General features: G+C 48.5%; 1 protein-coding gene across 1 annotated transcript in view; it reads right to left on the minus strand.

The window, feature by feature from the left end:
- The window catches only part of GAS7 (growth arrest specific 7), a 101,520-nt gene extending 83,201 nt beyond the window's left edge, over nucleotides 1-18,319 (minus strand). The window contains exon 1 of the mRNA XM_068413346.1: nucleotides 18,133-18,319. Within this exon, the coding sequence (XP_068269447.1) occupies nucleotides 18,133-18,315 (183 nt within the window). The 5' untranslated portion in view covers nucleotides 18,316-18,319. The remainder of the gene's footprint in view (nucleotides 1-18,132) is intronic.
- Between the last annotated feature and the right edge of the window lie 6,488 nt (nucleotides 18,320-24,807).

A 24,807-nucleotide genomic window follows, 5' to 3' on the forward strand; every position in this document is an offset into this window, starting at 1 on the left:
CTGATATCCAATCTAAACATCCCCCGGCACAACTTGAGGCCATTTCCTCTCGTCCTTTTGCTTGTTACCTGGGAGATTAGACTAACACTTGCCTGGCTACACCCTCCTTTCAGGTAGTTGTAGAAAGCGAGAAGGTCTCCCCTCAGCCTCCTTTTCTCCAGACTAAACACCCCCAGTTCCCTCAGCCACTCCTCATCACACTTGTGCTCCAGACCCTTCACCAGCTTTGTTGCCCTTCTCTGCACTCTACCAGTGTCTCTTGTGTTGTTTGTACAAAAGGGCTGGACGCCTGCCTCAGACAGGGGAGGTAACCTGCTTGAGCTGCACAGCTACATGTTAGTGACCAGGCAGGGGTCTGGTTCTGGTGCCATCTGTAACACCTTGCCATCTGTGTGCTGAAACTGCTTCACCCCCACCACCACCCCAGTCCCAGAGAGGCAAGGGACGTGTTCAGCATCCCTGGAGACCTGGCTGGTGCAACCACAGGGTAAAATACCAGGGGAGGCATTGAGCTGTCTCACAGCAGGGACCTGCTCCCGTCCCCACTCTCGATGTTCACTTTGAATAGGCTCTGGTGCTCAATGGCCCTGCGAGCTCACCTGGCAGAGAAGTCACTCCAGGAAAACAGCGAGTCGCTTGCTGCTGAAAGCTGGACTGGTTCTTGGAGGAAGGTTCAACAGGGGCATCACTGGGTGCTGCTGAACGCAGATGGGGTTAAAGAGGCAGAGTAGGATTGCGGGGGAGGCCAGGCCAGGTCAGCTCTCCACCTTCGCCATAGGTCTTCACCTATCATAGCCTAAACATCCTTCACATTGGCATAAATATTGCTGTGCCTGTTGCTGAACTGAAACAGCTTACGACAACCCGGGATCAGCAGGATCTGTGTGCCTGTGACATCTGTATACGTGCCACCTTCCTGTGCAGCCCCCTGTAGACAAGTGTCTGTCTCCCCCACCCTCACCAGTGCTTCAGAGGGCGTCTGTGGTGCAGCAGTGCTCCTGCCACAGCAGCTCTGTGCTGTCCGTCCCAAGTTCCTGTAATTGAGTGGATTAAGGGAGAAAAGTTGTTCTGATTACAGCAGGAATTTCCCTGGTGAATCCCGCACAGCTGCAGGATCTCACCATGTGAAGAAAAACAAAACCTGCTTTATTTGAGGGAAATCTGGGAGGTTATCCTGGTTTTGGCCAGACTCTAGTAGTCATCTTGCTTAAACGTATTGAATCTGTGTCTAATTAATCATATCCTACTACACCATAGCAACACACTTATTATTGTTCTTCAGAATAATATTGTTTAAAAACATAGAGAACTGCAACTTCGCTGCAACTTGTGGTTGTTGTTCCTCAGACCGTGCTCCTCAGAGAGGGAATCTCTGGAGCTCAAAGCTGTGTGCTCAGCGTGCTCTGAGCAAAAAGAATGAATGTGACATTTCATGATCTCCACTGAAAGAGAAAAGTCTTTAAACAGGAAACAGGGCTGAGATCAAAATTAGTGTTAACAGGAACAGCTTTCAGATCTGGCTTGCTCTTTTCTGGGGTGATATATTTAACTCCTTCAACTGAAGAAATTGCCATCCTACTGCTGGAGCTGAAGCCTAGCAGAGAGAAGAGACAATGAGCCAACACTGAAGAAAAGGGGGGCTTACATATTTATAAATAAATTTCTCACCTTGAGAATAAAATGTGGAAGCTGTCAAGGAAAACAACATCATAAATAAAGGAAAACACAACAGAGGAAAAAATGTGTCCTACATTGTAATGATCAGTGATTCAGTTCTACTCCTTGGAAATATTCTGATAAGGCAACTGAGGCAGCTGTTACACATTACATAACAGAGAGAGACAATTCCTGCTCCCTGCAGAGCAGAATAAGACATCTGAGGTGTACAAGCTTTATCAGAGTCCAAGCTGTAACCTTATTTGTTAAAATAAAAGTAAATATTTTTAAGGATTTCATCTGCACTGCATTTCAAGCCATAAGAAGCTGGAGAACGTCTGCCCTTCAATCTGCATGCCACCTGAACAAAGAGACAATGACAAACCATGACCTAAAAACATTTGCTATATGCCCTACCTGGCATATAGCATAGGAGAAGCACCCATGACAGTTGTCTGTTGCATTCAAGCCGAATAGTCCTGACAATGCTAGTGCTGCATTTCTCCATAGAGTGGGCACTTCAGGCAGGCACCACCAAGAGATGATGGGAGCTGCACTGTGAAAATAAGCAACGCAAGAACCCACAAGGCCTCCATCATACAGAGCAAGGCAAAGGTTATTAGCCAGCATGATCATTATTTTCAAAAAAGGACTAATGACTCTGATTGATTTTGATTCTTCCATACGTGGTGTGGAAGACAGAGGATGAAGGTGCACGGAGGTTAGAGTATGAGGCTGCTGAGATGAGAAAAAAACAGCAGAAGACTGCCATGAGGCTCTCGCTGCTGAGGAGGAAACATCCCATCCCAGCACAGGGAAGGAAAGACCTGAGCACAGCAATTCAAACCCACCTCCTCAAAATGCTTCCTTCCCATGAGGAGGGGAAAAGGGGCTTTCAGGCTCTCTTCCCTCTAACCACAGGCAACCATTGGATCCCCCAGCACTGAGAGCAAAAGTGAATTCTGTACCACAGAGACGAATGTTGAGATTCGTTTGCTCCAGGGGCTGACACTGGGGCTGGAAACAGACTGGCATTCCTGAGCTGCTCCTCAGTGGCTGCCAGGACACATGCCCTGACCCCAGCAGCAGCATCTGAGCTCAGGAGTAGGCAGTGGGAGGGGAAGGGAGGAGGAGGCTCAGCCATGTGGCTCTAACAGCATTGCGTAAACCAGGGACACACACACACACAGAGCACTGATCAGTGCGAACCCAGTGACTACAGGCATTCCCGCTTGCGTATTTCTGATCCTAGAGACACCAGAGCCATTTCCACAGATCCACACCTTGTCCAATAAAAAGCCACTCCACTCAGTGCAGCCAGCTTCGTGTGACAAAAATCACTGTCTTTCAGATGGAAGTGCAGGGTCCAAAAGCTGCTGCTTGCTGAAGATCCAGTGCGTGGAACTCAGCTGGCCTCCTCTGATCAGCCTGTCTTCTCAGCACCAGCACCTCCCCTGTCCTGCTGAAATGCTGGAAGATGGTAAGAACAAACCTATTCATAGTTGTCCTGGTTTCATTGGGATTTGGTTTCAGTTTGTGGCCAGCCATGGTGATCAAGGCCCTTAGCAGTTAATGCAGGGCAGCTGACCCAGGCTGGCCCACAGGTGTATTCTATATCATTAACAATCAAGGTCACTGTAAAAGGGAGGGCTTGCTGGGGAGAGGTGGGCCTGTTTTTGCTCTCCTCTCTTCTGGCCTCTCTTTTTCCTCCTCATTGCTATTCCTGGACAACCTGCTGCAACCTGTAGCTAAGTATACTTTTGTGTGTTTTGTGTTAGCATTTATATTGATTTCTTCATTTTCTTAAATCTGTTTAATTTTAACCCACGAGTCTCCCTCTTTTTCCCAATTTCCTTCCTTGGTTGGCGAAGGGACATTGGGTGAGAGAAAAAACTGCTATTGTTTAGCCCCGGGTGTGGGCTAAACGAAGACAATAGTCAACTCAGAGGAAGAGATAAGACCCATTGGCTGCAGAGACTCTGAGCCTAATGCAAAGCCCACTGAGGTCAACTGAGTGAAAGAGAAACAGAGAAGCAGAAGAGCCCTTCCCAAGAAGAGCTCTGTGCAACTGAGGCTGTGGCAGCAGCCGGCAGCTGCCTGGACCAGCCTGGCTCTCCACACAACCCCTCTGCAAGCAAACCAGCAGCCCGATAGCCCAGGAGTGACAGCTTCCTGTGTGACATCCATGCAAATGATACTACGGGGTGATATGTGTATCCGAAATGATCGGTGCTTCGTTACAAACTAGCGGCCTCTCAGCCCAGAAGATAGGGGTGAAGCAGTTCTTGGCCTGGAGAAGGGAACCTAGGGAACACTGTGCCATTGGGTCATGGTCATGAGGGCAGTGGCAGTTCCTATGCTTCCCAGATCAGACTGGAGTGGTCCGCTCTTGGACACACCAAAGGAGCAGTGCATGGGTGCAAGCCTATAACGCTGTGGTATAAAGAACTTGGTGGGCATCACTGGGTGGAGCTCTGTGGTTAAGTTCTCCAACCTACTTGAGTGAAAAATGCAGCCGGAGTTGTAGAGTTCAGTTTCTCTGACTCACAGAGAGGGCAGCAGCCCTCAGCTTTCTCCTTTCACGTGCTGCTTGAGGCTGGTGGTCTTTATCTGTGGGTTCCCTGTCCATGGGGCTTCAATGTGGCTGGAAGACCTCCTGTCCTGCTCCAGCAGTCAGTCCACCTCAGATGTGGTAGGTCCCACCTCAAACCTGACAAGATGCCAGAGCAGAGGATCATTAATCAGAAATATGCTGGAAGATGCCCTGTTCTTTCCTACCTCCTCCAGCGACAAGGCGGGCAGCATCCTGCCTGGCGCACACTGGACAGTGCAGAGCACCAGCCACAGTGACCGCAATATGCTGGGAACAGTGATTTGTATCAGCTCTCCTCCCCATCACTTCCAGCAGAGCCAGCAAGATGCACATCAGAAGACTTTGCCATTTCAAGCCCCATCCCTGAGCTGAATTAGAGCCCACAATCACGTCTCTGGCTGGCACTGGGGGAGAGCTTTGTCCCTCACCAAAGATCCACATTCTGACTCGGTAAATTGCGCTGGCCAAGAGCAGAGGAGGGAGCAGGAGTGAGGGAGTCCAGCAGGCCCTGGGGCAATGCAGCTGAGAGAGGAACTGGGCACAGGGGCTCACTGACTATGTTTCATTTCAATATTCTTTTCCAAAAGGTTAAATTATCCATAGATAATTTAAAAGGGATCCATAGATAATTTAAACATGATTTCTTTTTGGAAATACCTGAAGTTCTATTCTTCATCCCATAACAGACTGAGGTTCAATTCCAGTCTTCATTTGGTGCCAGTTTTCACTGTGATAATCAGCAGTTCACAGTGCAATGAGACAAGGCATAGGCTCTCGTCTAAATCTTGCTATTGAGAGTGATTAGTTGGCCTTGGGTAATGAATTAGTCCTATTATGCAGCAGCTGGCACAGGAGAAGCAAATGTGCTGCTCAGGCAGCTCATTACATGGGCAGGGCTGGAACTGCTCAGCCATGTGCTACACACACAGCCTTCAGCAGGGTTTTTAAACTGAACTCTGCAGACAGTACACACATTTCTCTGGGACTGCAAAATACACTACATCCATCAATCCAGTTTCCGTCTATTCTTTCCTAAGTATTTGCCCACCCTTTGGAAAGATAATTCCTCTTCTGTGCAATTTCTGCATGGCACTTTGCTGTATCAGTATCAAATTCAAACTGCATTAATTCTCCATTCTCTGCCACCCCTTGCAAACTGTCACTCCAAATCTCCATTTTCCTCCTCCAAACTCCTCCATACTAATTATTCCTTCTCCCCCACTACCAAAACCTTGCCAGCTCTCGATGCTGCCTCTTCTACGACCCAGCCTCACTTCTGCAGCAACTGAAACTGCTCTTGTCACCCATCAGCTTGTCACTGTGGGTCCAGCTTTGCGGCACACGGCTTAAGGCGGAGCAGGAGGGCACGCAGCAGCTGCAGGGTTTTGTTTTGGAAACATGAAGAAAGTGCTAAATAAGTGAATTCAAAAGGATCAGGAAGACAAAGCAGATCCTGCCAGCCAATTTAAAAGAACATTCTGAAAGCGCTTACAATTAGAGGAAAAAAAAGCAGAATGACAAATACACTCAAATAGCAATGTTATAGCCCACGATGGCATAAGCATTTGTGTTAAATACTCTTGGGAGTGCTGATATCTTCTGTTAGACCAACTATCACAAGTATGCTTGTGAAAACATAAACTCCTTTGTGAAGACTTTCAGAAGAAAAGAAGCAGTCAAGGAGCAATTCAAGAAAAGGAGCATGAGAAGAGTGTTGTAAATATTTGCAAGTTATGCATGACTTTTTACATGAGGCAAAAGCCTGAAGAGCTTCAGTAAGTCTTCAATGAACAGGTAACATCACAACAAACAAATTATACTAGTGATAAATGTAAAATATTACCTACGGAGGTAATAATTGGAATCCTACATGTATCTTTCATGTCCCAAACAATGTCCACCGGCTCAAAGATCCTTGCTCCTTCCCTCTCTCTTCCACAAAAGCTGGTCCCTTGGCAGCCCGGGGAGCTCTCAGGAGGGGGAGAGGCTTCATTTTAACCCCTTCCATGCTCCCCATTCAACTGCTGTATTTTTCCTCAACAGTCTCAGGGCTGCTTGCCCATGTCACTGACTGAATGGGTGTGAGAAGGCTCACAGAGGCCACGAGCAATGCCGAAATGCCGGAAAGCACGCTGCAGGTTCAGTAAGAGATCGGACTGAACGCTGAGCTAACAGATGATCTGCCTCTGAAAGTTGAGGAAGATTTTACAGGGGTTTCAAGTAAAAGATAGGGGCAAATATGGGGAGATAAAATGAGCAGCTTGGGACTTTTAATTATGTTGTGATGTGTCTCTGCTCCCTTCTCACTCTCATGCCTCTCTCCCTTTCATCCATTCCTGGACTTGCTGAGTGTGAGAGGGCATTTCAAAGATTACCATCCAGTGCTAATGGGACAACCTGACAATTACAGGCTACGTATCCAGCCCAGAGAGAGTTCCTGCTTTCTCTCTACGTGAAGTGTCAAAGCCTTGCAGCGTTGCCCCTGCTCTGGCAGCTCCACCAGCAATGCTGCCCAGCTCTGGATCTGGTGCTGCAGCGGCAAGTGGTGTCACAGCTGGGCTGGGCAGACCCTCCAAAGCTTTCATCTCAGCTGCGAACCTTCCTTGCTTTGGAGCTCTCTGTAGGACAGCCACGGAAAACTCACTCATACGTCTTCCTTACAGACCTTGGCCTGATCTATTCTAGGATACAAACATCCCAGGTCTTTACAAGACTTTTTATTTTTAATTACCTTTTACTGAGCTTTTCTTCCTCCATGAAAAACCAGCTCACAGGGCAGAAGTGAGAGGCACAGAACTTACAATAGGGGCACATGAAGTGATAGCAGATGAAGGCTTGACAGGCTTGAGAGGTGAGCCAGTGCGAACCGCATGAAGTTCAACAAGGCCAAGTGCAAGGTCCTGCACGTGGGTCGGGGCAATCGCAAGCACAAATCCAGGCTGGGCAGAGAATGGATTGAGAGCAGTCCTGAGGAGAAGGACTTGGGGGTGATGGTTGAGGAGAAGCTCAACACAAGCCGGCAATGTGCGCTTGCAGCCCAGAAGGCCAACCGTATCCTGGGCTGCATCACAAGCAGCGTGGCCAGCAGGTCGAGGGAGGGGATTCTGCCCCTCTACTCCACTCTCATGAGACCCCCCCTGCAGTGCTGCGTCCAGCTCTGGGGCCCCCAACACAAGAAGGACATGGAGCTGTTGGAGCAAGTCCAGAGGAGGCCACGAAAATGATCAGAGGCCTGGAGCACCTCTGCTATGGAGACAGGCTGAGAGAGCTGGGGCTGTTCAGCCTGGAGAAGAGAAGGCTCCGGGGAGACCTTCTAGCACCTTCCAGTACCCGAAGGGACTACAGGAAAGCGGGAGAGGGGCTTTTGACAAGGGCGTGTAGTGATAGGATGACGGAGGAACAGTTTTAAACTGAAAGAGGGTAGATTTAGATTAGATGTTAGGAAGAAATTCTTTGCTGTGAGGGTGGTGAGACACTGGAACAGGTTGCCCAGAGAAGCTGTGGCTGCCCCCTCCCTGGCAGTGTTCAAGGCCAGGTTGGATGGGGCTTTGAGCAACCTGGTCTAGTGGAAAGGTGTCCCTGCCTGGGGCAGGGGGGTTGGAACTAGATGATCTTTAAGGTCCCTTCCAACCCAAACCATTCTATGATTCTATGAATCAATTAATGTTGAAGTTATTTTGTTCCTAGCGTACACCCTAGAGACTGCAGTAGCAGAGGTGCAGAGGGCTATCACAAGCTGCCGCAGAGCTGGGAAAGCCCTGGGAGATCTGTGCAGTAAATAAACTTGGTGCTCAACCAACACTGGAAGACCATGGTGCTTTTGCTGCCAGTATCACAGTGGGAAGATCTGTGGCTCAAGAACAGTCTGCACAGTCTACTCTTACCAACTACGAATGTAGGAAGAAGTGCCAGACTGATCTCAAATGATGTCAAAGAAAGATTTTCGACCTTTGGGTCTGCATCTGTCTAGGAGTTCAAAGACCACTGGCTAAAGTCACCTGTCAATCAGCCTAAATTCACTCCAGTGTCCCATACCAACAACTGAGTACTGAGGGGCCTGCTCACAAATGCTGAAAAAAGCGTATGTTAAAAGACACTGGCCTGTTCCACTGCAAGATATGTTCTACAAAATGCAGAGTGGTAGCTCCTGGGTAACCCATAGCATCCCCTTTCTGGAATTTGCCAGCAAAAAAGGAAACCACAAATGTACTAGGCCAATACAAAAGCTATTTTGATAGCACGATGTGGAAAACTGGATTACGAGTATGAGCAAAAAATGTACACCTGTAAAAGGAGTGCTTCCCAGCACAGTCACCACAGCGTGTACAGAGAAAGTACCAGGGCAGGCAGAGTATTAGCAGCAAGTCTATAGCCCATGGAGTACAGCCTGCTCCCCCCTCAACCCAAACAAGTGCACTTCTGCTGGTATGGCAGGTATGCAAGGGGCTCTTGCTGGCCCAGCCCTCTCCCATGCCTAACCCCCGTGCTGCACAGGCTCAGTCTGTCTGCCTGCACTGCAGGTACAGTGAAAATCTGTACAGCTGATGGCCCAGGTTTCCTGCCACATACCAACCCTTTACACGAGGTCCTCTTAATAGGTAATGTTTTACACAGTGGCGTGACATAAAAAATTCCAACTACACTAAAGCATTCATTTTCAAGACAAACACTTGTGGAAGCACCCTGTTCTTGAAAAACAGCGGCTGAGCAAACTGTTGGCCTTAATTTTACACTGCTCTGCACTCTAAGTGGATCATACCAATAAAAGGGAGCGTGGCATGCAATTAAATACAGCCAAGGACACTTTAAACTGACGTAAATTGATGACAGCGTGCAAAGCACAGATTGGGCACCATCAAGTCCGTTATGCTTCTTTCAGATCTCCCCAGGTCCTCCTTCCCTGTCTGCAAACACGGAGCCATGCACGGTTACTGGAAATGTGCACAGCAGGGAGCGGCCACCGTAACACAGCCCAAGCTGATGGGAGGCTTCCAGCAAACCTCCAGTGTGGGCACAGTAAGCGAGGCACATCCTGTAAGTGCTGGATTCTGAAAGAGCTACACAGAACAAGTGCTCCCTGGAAGTGTCAGAAATCAAAGACAGAAGTATCGGTGCGTTATGTCAAATACCCCAAGACACGAGTTAGCAGCGCTGCCTGCCACGCTCAGCAGGCTGGCTCCCTGTCCTCTGCCGATGGTGCCAACAGGATGAACACGTGCAACATGAGAAATACCAGTCTTGCTGCCCTGAGTTGTAGCGTGGCCACGGTGAAAACAACTGCAACGGTCCCAAATTTCGAAAGACAGATATTATCAGCAATGCTGCAGCACCACATACTTGCTCCTATTACTGTGGGACTTCTCCAAAATAGAAGAATGTCCTGTCTTTGGGATTGCACTTGGTGTCAGTAGTCAGTGAAATAATGAAAACAAGTCCCGAGTACATACTCAGGCATTTAAGATTCTGGTAACGCAGAACCAGGGTGCATTACTGATAATAATGTGCTCCATGGGGCATAAGCAACCGTGGAAGATAAAGAATCATGGAGAATAAAACAAAGGTTTAATCTGGTTATTTAAATGACCAGTTAATTCGACCTGGTCATTTATTATCACACAGGTGAAAGTGAAATAAGTAGAGAAAAACCAAACCCCACCAAATCTGTCAGAATCTTCTGGTCTTGGTTTCAGAGCTAAATTTTCCATTTTGGACACCCAAAATAAAGCAGTTTTTTACAACATACTGAGTATCTGGCATCTTCTTATTATTCTTACTGTGTCTTTTTAAACTACATTCAGTATAAAGTACCATGTAACACATTCAGCACACGTTTGCAGCACAACACTCAAGACATTGAAGGTGCATTTTGTACCCGAGTTGGACAGTGAGACTATTTAGAGTACCCCACGCCTACCACTGCAGAAATCACTCCCATGTTTGTCTACAAGACGCGTGCCTCATTCAGAGCACAGAATGAACAGGGAATTCTTTAGGGACCTGAGCGATCTTCAAGTGAGTCTTTAAATGATCCACATTTTTCATCTTCGCTATATATCCACCCTTAATTTGCAGGTACGTAGCAACTCATTTAATCTTTAACGTCTACAAGGCAGACATCTGCAGTGAGACCGTTTTTAGACTCTCTTTGTAATCCATGGGCAGGAAGAGGTCCTTCCAAATTAAGCCTCCCGTGACATTTTTTCATCTTTTAGCTAAGGACAAAGAAAAGCATCTTTAAAAATCCCATCCTGTACAATTTCTGCAAGGCCACCAATGTGATGGTTCTCACCTGCTGCAGGTGCAGCATCCATGAGCCCAGCTTCTGCAACACCCCAGCTCGTGCAGAGGAGAGAAGAGCTCACAAAAAAATGCCACACCCATCAGTAAGACCCTTCCTTTTGCAAATGCTGGGTATGTATGGTACTATTCAGGTTTTAAGTTCTATCTATAGTCCAAGCCAGTTATCACCAGATGCATGATAGACGGCACTCTTATAAGCGAGGGATTGCGAATTGTACTATCACACCTCCTTCACATTCTCACGGGGCTTTAAAATCCCTCAGAATCCTTGATTGAAACGTGATCTTCTGGCAGCAAAACATAATTTTCTCACCCTTTTAACACGAGAAAATAGATTATTTCATTTTGTTCACATTTTCCAGTAATGTCAATGGTCAGATGACCAGAAGTTTCAAGTCTGAGAAGATACAGTTACAGAAAGTCACAGATATAAAAAAATTACACTTTGAAATTAAGATGCAAAGCAATACCACACAGTTCTCATTGTCACTCCTATCTCACAAATGCTCTTTAGACAAAGGGTTGCTGTTGAATCACGTAAAGCAGACCAGCCACAGCAGCTGTGAGCACTGAGTTTTCAGAAACTCTGGCCTTCCCCCTCAGACAATACCCACAGCAGCCTTCATCTACAGCCCTTCTAATCTCCCCCTTCGCCTTTCCTTGGTCATCCCCACAGGGAGCCATCCCTGCATCGGGAGAGTCAAAATCATCCTTCTGTGCCTGGAGGAGATGCCGTCCCCTCCTGGGCAGGGCTGGCAGGAGACAGGAGTACCAGTTCCAGCCAGGCAGTTGCTCAGCCAAGTAGCAGTAGCTAAGCTTGTAGCATCAGAAGCTGAACACTGTGCAGGTTTCCTGAGCACAGTGCCATGCTCTCTCCCTAGATGCTTAAAAACCACAGACGGGTTCAGCACCCACAGCCTTATCACACTGGATTAAAGATTCCTCTCCCATCACACAAGACTACATATTGGAGCATTACTTGTTCCACAGAGTACCCTTAGTAAAAAAGCAGTGGTAGCAGCCGCATCTGTACCTGAGATTGTCACACATCCCCTCAGTCCTCGTTGCTCTCCATGACTTTTTATGTTGAGCTGATTTTTGAGTGGGGAGGTGGAGGAATGAGAGAGTGCGAGACAACAAACTCAAAAGACATAGAAGAACCTGCTAAGAAAGAAAAGCACCGTTGCTGCATGCAGGAGGTACCGACGCCACATACAAAGAGCCCAGGCCTCAGGTACTCAGAGCCAGCCAGGTACTTCCTGTACACCTTATTCTTCTTTGTACGGTCATCTGGAAAAGCTCTGTTGCAATAGGCACCAACATCTCCTCTCTTCCAAGTGTATCGTACACGTTATATAGCTCCCATGATAGCAGAGAGCAGCTCCAGCAGCTGTTGTGCCAGCCCTCGCTGCGGCAGCGCACAGCACAGCCATCACATCGTAGCACTGGCTACAGCGATGCTCATTTCTAGGACTGGCTGGATATTTTCTGACAAAATGTTTCGGCGTTTTTCTTGGTCAAAATATGCTCCATCACTAACGTGAAGAAAGAGAGATATAAACCGTAATTTTTTTCTCGCTAAAAATACGAGTTTCGTCACAATACTGTTTCACATAAATGTTCAGAAGTTGAATTTTGTCATGAAATGGAATTCTCCTTGCTCATCAGCGGGCAGGTTCTAGTTTCTCCTTAAGCACACTATTTCCTTGGATCATATCAGCTTACAACAAGATACAGTTTGGCACAGAAATCCTCTACACATTCTCTGCCATTGCAAAATAAATCAGAGGCACTATCGTTTCTATGAATTCCTTTCGTCCTTTTTCTCTATGACTACCTGGGCACAAAGAATGAAGCAGTTCATGCCTCCTGCAGCCGAATGTGCCGCAACCTCCAGGCTCAACTGTTCGCACATTTCAATGTCCACGTGGCAGATGCTGCAGGTTGGGTTAGGTGAGGGGAGTTAGCCCCCCCGAATATTACACAGCAGTGGAAGTAATGTATAGTACTGTCTGATGCCCGCACGTGCACCATGCACCAGGGAGAAGCTCGTGATTCTTTCCTTCCAAAGTGCCTCACGGTCTGGAAAATGAAGCTGTGAAAGTGCAGACAAGATCAGTGGCAGCTCTCAGTCCTACTCAGTCCAGCTCGCTCAGTCAGATTCCAGAGCCACCTCCATCCATGCTGGAAGCACATGCTGTGCTTCATACAGAGACTTACATCTGTGGGATGACTGAAGCTATAAAAAGTGCTGACAGTTTTCAGCAAATTTGCATATGTTGCTACTGCTGCTGCTTATGTAAGTGATTTCTAGCTAACCACAAATACAAAAAGCAATGCCCAAAATAGATTTTAAAACAAACCGTTTGCAAATGTGACTGAATGACACATCTCCCCACCTCTCTGAAAAACACTTCTCTACAAAAGGCAGATGCAACAGCCAATGTTTCCCCAGAGGGTCCTGTGCAAAGCACCTCCCAGAGTACATACCCCAGAGGTCTAACACCACCTCACCCTCTTGACATCTAAACTGTCCTGCACCAATAAAGGTTGTGACAAACTGGGACACACCCGAGACTTGTCCTAGGTTGCTCTCAGGTCTGGAGCCGTATTCCACACACATCATCATGCCAAGCATCTCTGATGCAGGTGGGGTGAGGAAGCAGTCAGCCTCTGGGTAGGAAACATTTTGTTGCCTTCAGCTGTTAAGAAATCCCTCACTGTATCACACATCACATTCCCTGTGCTCTATACCTGGGTTCACCATGGCAGTGCTGGCTTGAAGGATTCCTCATCGCCTGTATCTGCACAGATTCCTCTTTGCACCAGGCTGGGAAGGGCAATTGCTTAACCTGGGACTGCAACAGTCTTGTACAGAGGGCTCTGCTCAAATGGTCAAAAGGTCAGGCAAAAATATAAAAGCATGCACTTTGGTGGAAATGGTCAGAAGATGCAGCTGCTAATCCCCGATTTTCAGGTCTCGTGGCTGACAGGTATACGTCACCAATGGAGGGGTGAAGGTTGAAGCTGATGGCGTATCTAGTTAATGGGATACGGATCACATGCAACAACATCCCTCCTTCCCCAAGCCCTTGAGTTTGCAGAAGGGTGTTGCTTGCTCACAGACCAAGATCAGTCAAAGCAAAACCATATGATTTTGACAGCACTCTTGGATTCCTCTGGTGTCAATGGATTCTCATGTTCAGGAAATATTGGTTGGGGATTGTTTCTTCATTAACCTACTATCTCCCAGAGCACAATAGTATAAGAAACAGTACTTGGCTTCCCAGCACAAGGAAGACAAGGACATACTGGAGAGAGTCCAGCAATGGGCCATAAAGATGATTAAGGGATTGGAGCATCTGTCATACAAGGAAAGGCTGAAAGGACCGGGACTGTTTAGCATCAAGACAAGAAGGCTCGAGAGGGATGTTATCAATGTGTATAAAAACCTTTGGGGGAACAGTAAAAAAAAAGCAGAGACAGACTGTTCTCAGTCACATCCAGTGAAAGGATGAGATGCAATGGGCACAAATTAAAACACAGGAAATCCCTTTTAGAAAAAACAAAACCAAAAAACTGTGAGGCTAGTCAAACACTGGAACAGATTGCCCAGAAAGGTTGTGGAGTCTTCATCCTTCTACGTATTCAGAACCTGATGAGACATGGCCAGGGAAGCTGGACTAGCTGATCTCCAGAGGTCCCTTCCAATTCAGTGATTCTGTGAACAAGACCACACCTGTCTCCCCAGCCTGGCCTCAGGGAAACCATCTGGAACCCCATCACAGAGCTAATACCTTCCCTTGCTCACTTTGCTCTCTGCTTTTGATAATCTTTTGGTTTATGCTATCCCTTCTGCTCTATGACAACTATATCCTCTCCAGAGCTCACAGAGACGTCTTGTTTCTGGCTTATCCCTACCACACACTCCTCCACTCCTCCTCCAGCTCTCATTGTTTCCATCATTGCCATGAGCAGGAACCTGCAGCCATCTTTGTTTTCTTCTAATCCACCACTGTGGGCTTGTAGCAACCACAGGAGCAGGAACCAAAGGATGCCAAACATCTTTCTCTCTTTACCTCCCTATGCCTCTCTTGCCCCACATTTACTACAGTTTTGGTTCTTTCCTTGATCTTCTGTGATGAATGAATTGAAAACACACTTTTGCTAGCAAGAGAACTTGGGAGGCAAAGGCAGCAATCCCTCAGGAAAGCCCATCTCTAGCACTGGAGTTTGTTTCCCACAAGCCACCTTCATGGTTTTCTCAGAGCTGTCCAACTCCACATTTGCCAGTAAACCCCATTCTGGTTAACCACCAGCCACAGATACCTATTTTTCTTTGCAAGAGCCAAGAGCTACCACTCAGTGTGAGTGCACACGAGGAGGAAGAGCCTGCCCTATCCTCAGCTCCTGGATAAGTCAGCTAGAGCCATGTGGCAGCATGCAGATGATCGGCGCTGGCAGCTACAGAGCCCAGCTGCCTGCAAAGAGACGCAGGTGCTGTTAGTGCAGCACGGTTCCTCCCAAGTCAGAGATAGCATCAGGAACAGTCATTTTTCCTCTTTCATCCAGCAGGAACCAGCATGCTGCAGAATGGCTGCTAAACTAACTGCTCAAGGTGGAAAAGACTCCCCTCTCAGCTGCCATCTGAGCAGCTTCATACTTTCTCGCTTCCCTCTTCATCTCAGGAACAAAACTCAGTGCAGACTTTAGAGCAGCACTGTCAGAGGAGACTTCAGCGTTGGTAAACGTGAAGTCATAAGAATGAAAAAATCCAGTCTGCCTGTCTGTACACAGTGGCAGGCTTGAAGTTACAAAGGCTTCAGAAGGCGGCTGTCTCCTTTTGGTAGCACCCAGTCACCCGACAGACTTTGCTATGAGGAAAAGGGGTGTGTGCCATGCAGGGCAAACCCTCCCAGCCCTGGCACGCCTTGGACAATGCCACAAGCCATGTCCATTCACTGCTGTGGCAGAAAATGCAGCCCGCTGTCCTTCGGGACAACAACGTAAGGGCTCCAGAGAAAGAAGCACAGCTACCTGCTGGAGTGCACTGGGCATGGGGAAGTGAGGGCAGGACAGAGGGCAGGAATAACATCTTCCTCTTTCAGCAACAGTGTGTGGTTAAGTGCAGCTCAGAATATAATGCTGAACCTTACTGAAAGCTGCAGGGCCGGGGCCACCCAAAGCCAACATAAGTGCTGGTTGGTGCTGAAAGGAGAGTCGTGTTCATGGCCTCTTCTGGCTACACATTGTCATCACCTCCCTGACACCAGCTCCAGTGTCAATGTGGTTGGACAGGGACTTGGATCAGAGAAGAGAGGACAGTACTTCTATCACGGTGTCTTTCAGTTAGACCAGGTCCTTGAGCAAGATAGCTGCACACCTGCGCACAAGGGAAAGGCTACCTGCACAGAGACATGAGACACAGACACACACAGATCTTTCTTCTTCTCACACATCTACTCTACTGTAATGTGTGCTGAGTACCTGTGGCCCCACAAATTTGGTTAATTTGGTTAATTAGCTCTCATTTGACATATTTATTAACTCCAGCTCATAGTCCTTATTAGACACCACCTCTGGAGAAAAGGAAAACGTGCTAGAGTGAACATCACTTGGGACTTGCCGTCTTTCTTACCTTCTTTCTGAGGGTTTGCTCAAGAGAAAGGTGGCTGGGCTGTATGGACAACTGGTCTGCAGCAAACTTTTCAGTAGTACGTGAGCCAAGGGTCAGAAGGGCACATCTGGGGGGGCTGCAGGCACCGAACTGAGCACAGTGGAATTTGCTCAGACTTAAGTAGGAAAAGAGGAGTTTCCAAGAGGGAGATGATAAGAAAGCGAAGTTATTGTGTACACAGAAGTGGTTTCCCACTGCCTTTGCTGAGCAGAGTTTGTCTCATCTCATGATGCATTTTGCCTCAATAATTCCTAAATTCCTGGTTAGATGTGTAAGTATTTAGCAATTTGAGAAACCACAAACATTCACATATCTCAGTAAAAGATCTTGTAGGTGGCAAAACTGACAAACAAAAGGACTCCCACATAACTGAACTAACAAAAAAAACCCAAGTGCTTCAGTGGCACAGAAAAGTCCTTGGCCTCACTCTTGTAGCACTGAGTGGGGAAATTTTTCTTCTACTTTCCTGTCTTTCCAGGTAAGAACGAGAAACAGAAACTCAGTGGAAAAATCACAGATTTTTTAATTCATTTGGACTAGAGAAACCAAAAGGCAATACCAGATCTATTGGCAAAATGTCCTTTTGCACAGAACCTTCTGCTCACAGGACATTGCTCTGCATGCATCTGGTGGGCCCGGTTCTGCTCAGGGCTGTGCTTCCTGCCACTCTGGATTCCCCAGAGGGTGTGCATGGAAACCCTGGGGCGAGTAGTGCATGTAAGCAAAGCCGGCTGGCTGATTCCCCTTAGAAACCTGGAGGACAAACAGAGGCTGACCAGAGAAACATTGCGCTACTAACCACATCAGCCCAGTCACTGCATGGACACTGCTTCAGGAGACCATTTCCATACCCACATCCTAGGTTAAGTTCCAAATGACAACAGGGCATGGTCAGTGAGGGAAGGACTGATGGGCATGCTTTGGCGCATGAGATGTTTCCGATTTCACTTTCAGAAATGAAGAGATTGTCGCTGTTCGTGGACATATATTTTACACTCTCATTGTGTCTTGTTTGCATAGGAGAGAAAATAATAAACAAGTTCAGACACAAGCAGTCCTGAGGCGGGAATGCAACCGTTGCCCTAGCCGTCAGGGCCCTGAAAACAACTGAAGCTAACAGAGCTTCTCAGCATCCTGATGGAAAGTCCATGACCTTTGAGTTTGGGCAACCGACTCTAACTCCGCTGGGGCTCTCTGGAGCAATGCCACATATACGGCAGCAAGGTATCTCCAGCCAGCTGGGGAACTCTTGCAACAGAAGGGACGTATCTGAATTACCTCTTCCACAACATAAAGCCAAGAGATGCACAGTGAAAGGAAATGAGAGGGAGAGGGAGAGGGAAGGTGAGAAGGAGAGGAGGGAGAGGAACTTGCCCAGCATCTGGCCCACACGCAGGACTGACAGGGGCTCTATCACCTCAGCCACTGACTTCTGCTGCTGCTTAGCAATTGTGAAAACACAAGTGTCCAGAGCATCCCGCAGCTGAACCCTGCCGCTCCATGGCTACAACTGAGGGTACCGAAGGCTCCGGCTGCCAGAGCAGGGCTGAGCCGGCTGCTCCTTCGAGTGCCGCATGCTCCTACCAGCGCTCAGCGCGCTCCAGCCCCGGGGCGGCCGGGGCACCTGCCGAGGTGAGGGGCCGAGGTGGGTCCCTGGCAGCACCGCCGCTGTGCCGCCGCGCGTTCCGCCCCCCCAGCGCTGCTGCCCCTCCCCGCAGCAGAGCTGGCGGCTGGGGCACCCCGCGCTGCCGGGCAGCGGGACAGCCCCGGGCCGTGCCGGGCGAGCCGAGCGCAGGGCACTGCGGGACGGCCCCTTCCCCCGGCCCGGCCCGGCCGCCGAGCGGCTCCCGCCCCCCCCCGCGCCGCCCCCGCCGCCCGCTCGGCGCGGCCCCGGCCCCGCTCCTACCTCCAGGAGCTGCACGTAGCTGGCCGGGAACCACCCGCGCAGCCCGTCCTCCTTCTGCCCTTCCCACCAGCCGCCGTCCGGCACCTGCAGCACCGTGATCAGCTCCCCCGCGGCGAAGCGCAGCCCCTGCCGGTGCCGCTCCCCGGAGAAGGGGTACAGCGTCTGGCAGCGGGAGCCCGACATCCCGCAGCCGCCCCGGCCTCGCCGCCGCTCCGCTCCGCGCCCGCCCGGGGCCCCGCAGGGCTGCGGGAGGGCTCGCGCTGGCCGCGCCCCTCGCCCGCCCCGCTCGGCTCCGCTCGGCTCCGCTCCGGGGGCGGTGGCGGCGGCAGCGGCGGCGGGAGCGGGGCGGGAGCGGGGCAGCCCCGGCGCCGGGCGCCCACGGGCACCGCCGGCTCGGGGCGGGGTGGGGGGAGGCGGGACGGGGAGAGCGGAGGGGAGGGGAGGAGGGGAGGGAGGAGGGAGGAGAGGGGGAGGTGCGCAGCCCGCCCCGCGTGTGACAGTCGTGCCGCCGGGACAGCGTGTGTGAGAGAGAGCGAGAGACCGTGTGCGTGTGCAACCCCGGGAGGCATCGCGTGTGTGTGCGTGAGGGACAAGGCGGGCGGGACACCGTGTGTGTGTGTGTGTGTGTGTGTGACAGACACTGCGTGTCCGAGAGACCTTGTGTGTGACACTGTGCTCGACACCCCCTGTGTGTGTATGGGTGTGTGAGACACCACGTGTGGGGGACAGACATGTGTGACCCCGTGTGTGCGTCAGTGATACCCATGTGCCTGGCAGTCACTACGTCTGTGACACCAAGACACCCGTGTGTTTCTGTGAAAGGTGCCACGTGAGACACTATGTCTGATGCATGTGAGACACGGCGTGTCTGACACCCATGTGTGTGCGTAACGTCTGCGTGTCTGTGAGAGGCAGTGTGTGACACACCGTGTGTGTCTGTAACACCCGTGTGTATGACCCAGTGAGTCTGAGACACCGTGTGTGCGTTTGGAGACACTCATGACTGTGTGAGATGGTGTGAGACATCTCTGTATGTCTGAGACGCCGTGTGTGTATTTGTGACACACACCCAAGTATCAGAAATCCATTTTGCCTGAAAGACATCATGACACACTCAAGCATGTATGAAATATACGAGTGTATGTGACACATCCCCAAGTGCATGTACCTGTGCAACACTCAGCTGAGTGCACAACTTACTCCATGTGTGCATGTCTGACTGCACGTCATGTCTGTCTGACTTGCACGTGTGAGATACCTCTGTGTATGTGACACCCTGGTCTGTGTGACACCTGTGTGTAAGAGATGCACCGTGTGTGTGTGTTTTCTTTACCAACACCCACTCTGTGTGCACAACCTGCTCGGGGTGTGCACGCCTGACTCACTCTGCAGAACGTGTGTGACTCCTCTGTGTGTAAGATACACCTGTCTTTGTGCACACAAGTGTGTATGAATGTGTGTGTGTATCTCTGTCCAGGTATGCACACCTGACTCACTGCACGTATGTAATATATACGTGCCTGTACGTGTACGAGCAGTGGTGTGGATGTGTGTGTATGAAGCCCAGGCACACACGTATGTGCAACTTGCTGCAGGATGGGCTGCCTGACCCACTCAATGTGTGTGTGTGTGTGTGCGTGCAAGTGTGCGGGTGAGAGGATGTGCACATATGAGACTCACCCACATAGCGCATGAGATCTCCACGTGTGCATGGGTGTACCTGAAAGGCAGGGTGTGCATTCCTGAGTGACTCTGTACTATGTCTTGTGAGTTGTTTACGGGATACATCTCTGTGTGTTCGTGTATGAGACTGTCCCACAACTGTGTGTGAGAAACTCAATCTTGTACGAAACTCAACCTTGCATGAAGATGTACGTATGTTTGCTTGTGCCAGAGACACCTGTGTGCATGTGTGAGATTCGCCAGTGAGTGTGACTTACCGGGGTGCATGTGAGCACGCATCTTTGAGGCTGAGCTGTGCGTGAGTCACGCGCATGTGTTTGTGTGTGCGGCTCCCCCTGCATGGGCAAGACTCGCTCGTACAGGAGACTGACCTGTATGTGCGCCTATGGGACAACCGTGTGAGACCCAACTGCATGTGTGTGACTGTGTGTTGGTTGGCTGTGTGTGTGCCTGTGTACACTTGTGCATGAGAGACTCACTCCAGAGTGCCTGTAAGAATCTGTGACCAGTGTGACTCACTGCACCACAGGCATGTACGGGGGTCTCGTCTGTGTTTGTGCAACGTGCTGCACGGTGATCTGCACGTGTGGTACCCATCTGTAGTACGTGTGGCATGTGGAGGAGAGGGAGAGGCTCTCTTCTGTGTGTGTGCAAGGTTTACACCAGCATGCGTGTGGAAGGGACGAGGCAAGAGGAGTTGGATCTACGCGACAAGCGCCCCACAGCCGTATCCAAGCCTGCCACCCAGCATCCTTTTGTTGGAGAGGGGAACGGAGGGCACAAACCTGCCGCTGTATTCACACATCAGTGAGATGAGTGTGTCCTTCTCCCCACTGACCAATGGGAGCCAGATGTGCCCAGGGGACATGTCCGCATCTCCTCTGATGCTCGCTCTGCTGATTGCTTCCCAGGCACTGTGTGTCTGCGGGTGAGCAGGAAACCACACGTCTACTTCCAGGGTATTTGTAAGACCCTGAGGTGTGTGCAAGTGTGTGAGTACTGAACTCAGTGTGCATGTGTTTGAGAACCCTGTTGATCCACAGGAGAGGTTTGCTGCAGTACAGAGGTGCGTGACTGACTCCAGAATACACACGTGCTCGTGTAAGACTGCACTTGTCTGTGTGTGTACGCATCGTTCATTTCAATGTGTGTGTGACACAGTCCACTGAACGTGGCAAAAACTCACAATGTGTGCAAAACTCGAGATGTGTGGTTTGACTCAGCCCAGTGTGTGCACGTCTCAACAGCAGCAGGCATACAGTGCATTTCTCTGCTCTTTGGTGAGATCCTCCACTCCGGGAGGCTTGAGACATAGTGTGCACGTATATAAGTCACTGGGTATTCATGCACGCTGCTCCGGAGAGCAAGAGGTCTGTGTCAGTGCGTGTGATTCCCCCTGAGTGCATTACAAAACTATCTCCATATTCCAGTATGTCACTAACTCCACTGGGCTTATGATTCCTCTTGCACGAGTCAGTCTGCAGGCAAGAGTCAGTTGTGTGTCCCATTCTGTTATGTGAGGGTGCCTGCGTGTATGCTGCACATTTGGGCATGCAGATGTTCATGGGACTGCAACCTGTGTGGGATGCTCCTTGCCCGTTTGTAACTCCCCTGACTTACATGTGTACATAAAAGTAGCATAAGTGCACACAAGTCAGGTGTTCAGCGCCTCCGTGGCCCTCTGTGTGTATGCACAGCCACGTGCTTGTGCAACTCGTTTCAGGGAGCAGGTGCTGCTCTGGGTCCTGCAATTCAAGACACGTGCATCAACTTCTGTTCCAGTGGAAAGGATGGAGGTGCTTCTGTGAGTCACTCCAAGTTTTGCACAATTTGTGGTGTTTGCTGTGGGGTCAGTCCTTTTCACAGACCCCATCTGATCACTAACTCCTGTATGGCCTGTCCTGTTTCTACGATTCAGGTTCCTTTCTCTTCCACCTTTTTTCATAGAGGAAGAGCCTCCCATTTCTCCTTTTGATTTGTTCTTGCTTTGCAATCAGTAGTGAGGAGCAAGTTCAGAACAACTACCACCTTCTGTGCCCATAACGTACCATCATGTGTGTGTCCCCTGGCCTGGGGTTGCACAGGCTTTTTATTTATGTGACACTTTTGAGTATTTCTTTCTCTCTCTTTTCCTATTGTTTTACAAACTTGCAATACCTTTTTCTTTAAAGTGAGTAATTGTGTAGTCTGACTGTAGCCTTTGTCCTGAACATTTCAGGAGGTGACTTTCAATGTAGCTTCATTTAGACAGGCTAAGCAGCAATCTGAGCTGAGCTCTTCAGTGTTTTTTCTTAGGATTCCTTCAACGACTTTCAGACTACTTTCCACAGTTCTATTTTTGATTGTCTGAATTTGTGGTAAATTGCTTAAAATCATCCCCTTTTGATAAGCATTTAAGCTGATAGCTATTGAACTATGATCCATTATGTGTTATTATCATACCAGCTGTGCCTTGTTTGGCAAAAAACAACAGGCCTGACTGATACCATGGCACACATCCAGGTGCATCTATCAGAAGTATTCTCTAACAATGCCATTTATAGATGGCAAGAACTGAAATCAAACCAAAAACCCCATATTTTTCTTCAGCATAAACAAACCCAACTTTGCCTATGTTGGAACACAGACCCAAATAGTTTAGAACTTTCATGTACAACAATGAATTCTAGTCTAAAGTTTACTTTTATGTTTAGTGTTGCCAGAATACTTAAATATTTTTCTTCAGTTTATTCTCTGATATTTTATTCCTCTGCTATTTTTATACTTCCAACTTGTTCTGCTTTGTCTCCCTTTCTGATATTTTTGTGTGTTTCTGTCCTTCTTTGCGTGAACTTTTTTTGATGAGAAAGCCTCTGGCAGGCTTTTAGTCCTAGGGCTGTCCGCTTCCTGAAGCAATTACAAACTTCAGCTTTTCAGCAGGCAAGCCCAAATGTAAACACTAACTTAATTCTTATTTTATGCCTGGTCCTTCTCCTCAACTTGAAAATGACTTTACTTCTTGCACAGAAAGCAGTTCTCACCAAAGTCTTAGACCTACGTTTGCTTCTGCATCATGTGTTGTCTTTGTTGTGAAGGATGTTAAAGGGTGACATGTTTACTGTCTATGAGGAAAATTATTTCTGAGCATAGAAAGCTTTTTTATCTAGCGTAAGATATCAGAGTCAGAGTCACTAGATGGAAGATATAGAAGCCATCCCAGAAACATGCAGGTGTGCAACTTCAAGGGTACCAGGCATCTTGAAAGGACCTTTTTCTCCCTGTCTGCTACCAAAGAGTCTAGGGTGAAGACCTCAGTCTTAGACATCTAACTTTTTAACAAACCTTACTGTCACTGAAATGCTATCTGTGAATGAGAAAGAGCCAACTTCATGTAACACTGCAGAGAGCCTCAATTATGGTTATCTATCCAGAGAGAAAGTATTCTGTGATTTTACAGATTGTACCTGGAGTGTAAAATGACACCACTAAAACAAGCCCTATACAGATGGGCAGATTCCCTCAAGAGGAACCTAAGAACATGTTGAGAGTAACAGAAGAAACTTCACATCTGACAGCTGTAGGAGCAGCGTGGTCAATGTTCTGTTTGTTTAAAGCAACATCTGACAATATGTTTAGCCCATTGAAAAGAGCTAAATTACTCTTGCTGTCTTCACTGAAAAGATCCTGCAGAGCTCAAAATGAAAACAGGTTGGCATAGATGCATGGGAGAGTTTTTTAGTCATCACGAACTGGAGATTCACATGAATAATTGATTGGCCATACCTGTTTGCAAGACACAACATCAGGAGATCTCCTGAGGCCAAGAACCAGGGAAGAAAGAAACTGAAAAGAAACTACATGTAGCACTGGATCTTTAAATGACCTTTGAAGTCTAAATGACTAGCAGAAATTAGTCCTGTTGTTAGAGAGGAAATGCTCTGAGCCTGTACACAAAAGATAACTTCCGTTGTTAAAATGCTTACAAGCTATAGCTTTTGATGGAAGGGACCATTCTCAATGCTTTGAACATCCAAGACAGAACAGATGCAGGAGCTCAGAACAAAATTTAATCTAGTCTACAGTCTTCTTTCTGACAGCAACTCAAAGAGAAAGCATAGGGTGGAGTGAAAGAGCAGGACAACACATAGCAGTGCTTCCCTTGAATACTCTCCCATCGTCCACCAAACTGCAGTTTAGGGATTTCCTAAGCCAGATATCCTTGAGTATCACACTTCAAAATTCAGGCATCCGGGACCTCAAGTGTTCCAAGGAGAGGACTCAGAGTTATGAGTCATGTTCATATGACCAAATATGTGATTCAAACACAATTAAAAAAAATGCACTTAATGATACAGAATGGCTTTACCTTTGATTTCTGCCTTTAGCAGTGTTTCTTGTGGCTCTGCTGACCTTGGAACTCCCCTTGTACAAGGTCAATTCTGAAAATAAGGTCAGATGTGCAGTGCTCTGCCTGGCTGTGGCCATTGTAAAACTTAGTGATGTTCCAGGGCAGGTTTAGTCATCTTTGTTGTAACAGTGCCCAGAGCTGTACCTACTATTTTAGAGTCAGACGTAAACAAATGTAGTCTGTGTCTATAACTGGACAGTGATATTACATGAACAAACAGCTTGTGGTGATTCACCTGAGACTAAACTGGATTTGCCTGCCAGGATAATTCACCTGAAGAGCTGACTGCTTCCATTCACCTCCTTTCTTGGAAGCAGGCTGAGAATAACAAACTGTTCTGATAACATCAGTCTACTTCCAGTCAACATATTTCCTATTGAGAGGCAGGGCAGGTCCCACCCTGTTACATGACAGGCACATATTTGGTCATATAAATGTGACTCATGACTGACTCTTCGCCTCAGAGTTAGGTGTCAACAGCAGCCAGTTTTGTTTGAAATGGTGATGCCATGGCTTCTCTCCAGCAGTTCAGTGTTCATCTCTCTTCCTGGGGCTCTGGAAAGTCTAAGTCACAACAAGGTGCTCCAATCAGCTGGCTACAATAT

The sequence above is a fragment of the Nyctibius grandis genome, chromosome 15 (genome assembly GCF_013368605.1).
Source record: "Nyctibius grandis isolate bNycGra1 chromosome 15, bNycGra1.pri, whole genome shotgun sequence".
Lineage (NCBI taxonomy): Eukaryota > Metazoa > Chordata > Aves > Nyctibiiformes > Nyctibiidae > Nyctibius > Nyctibius grandis.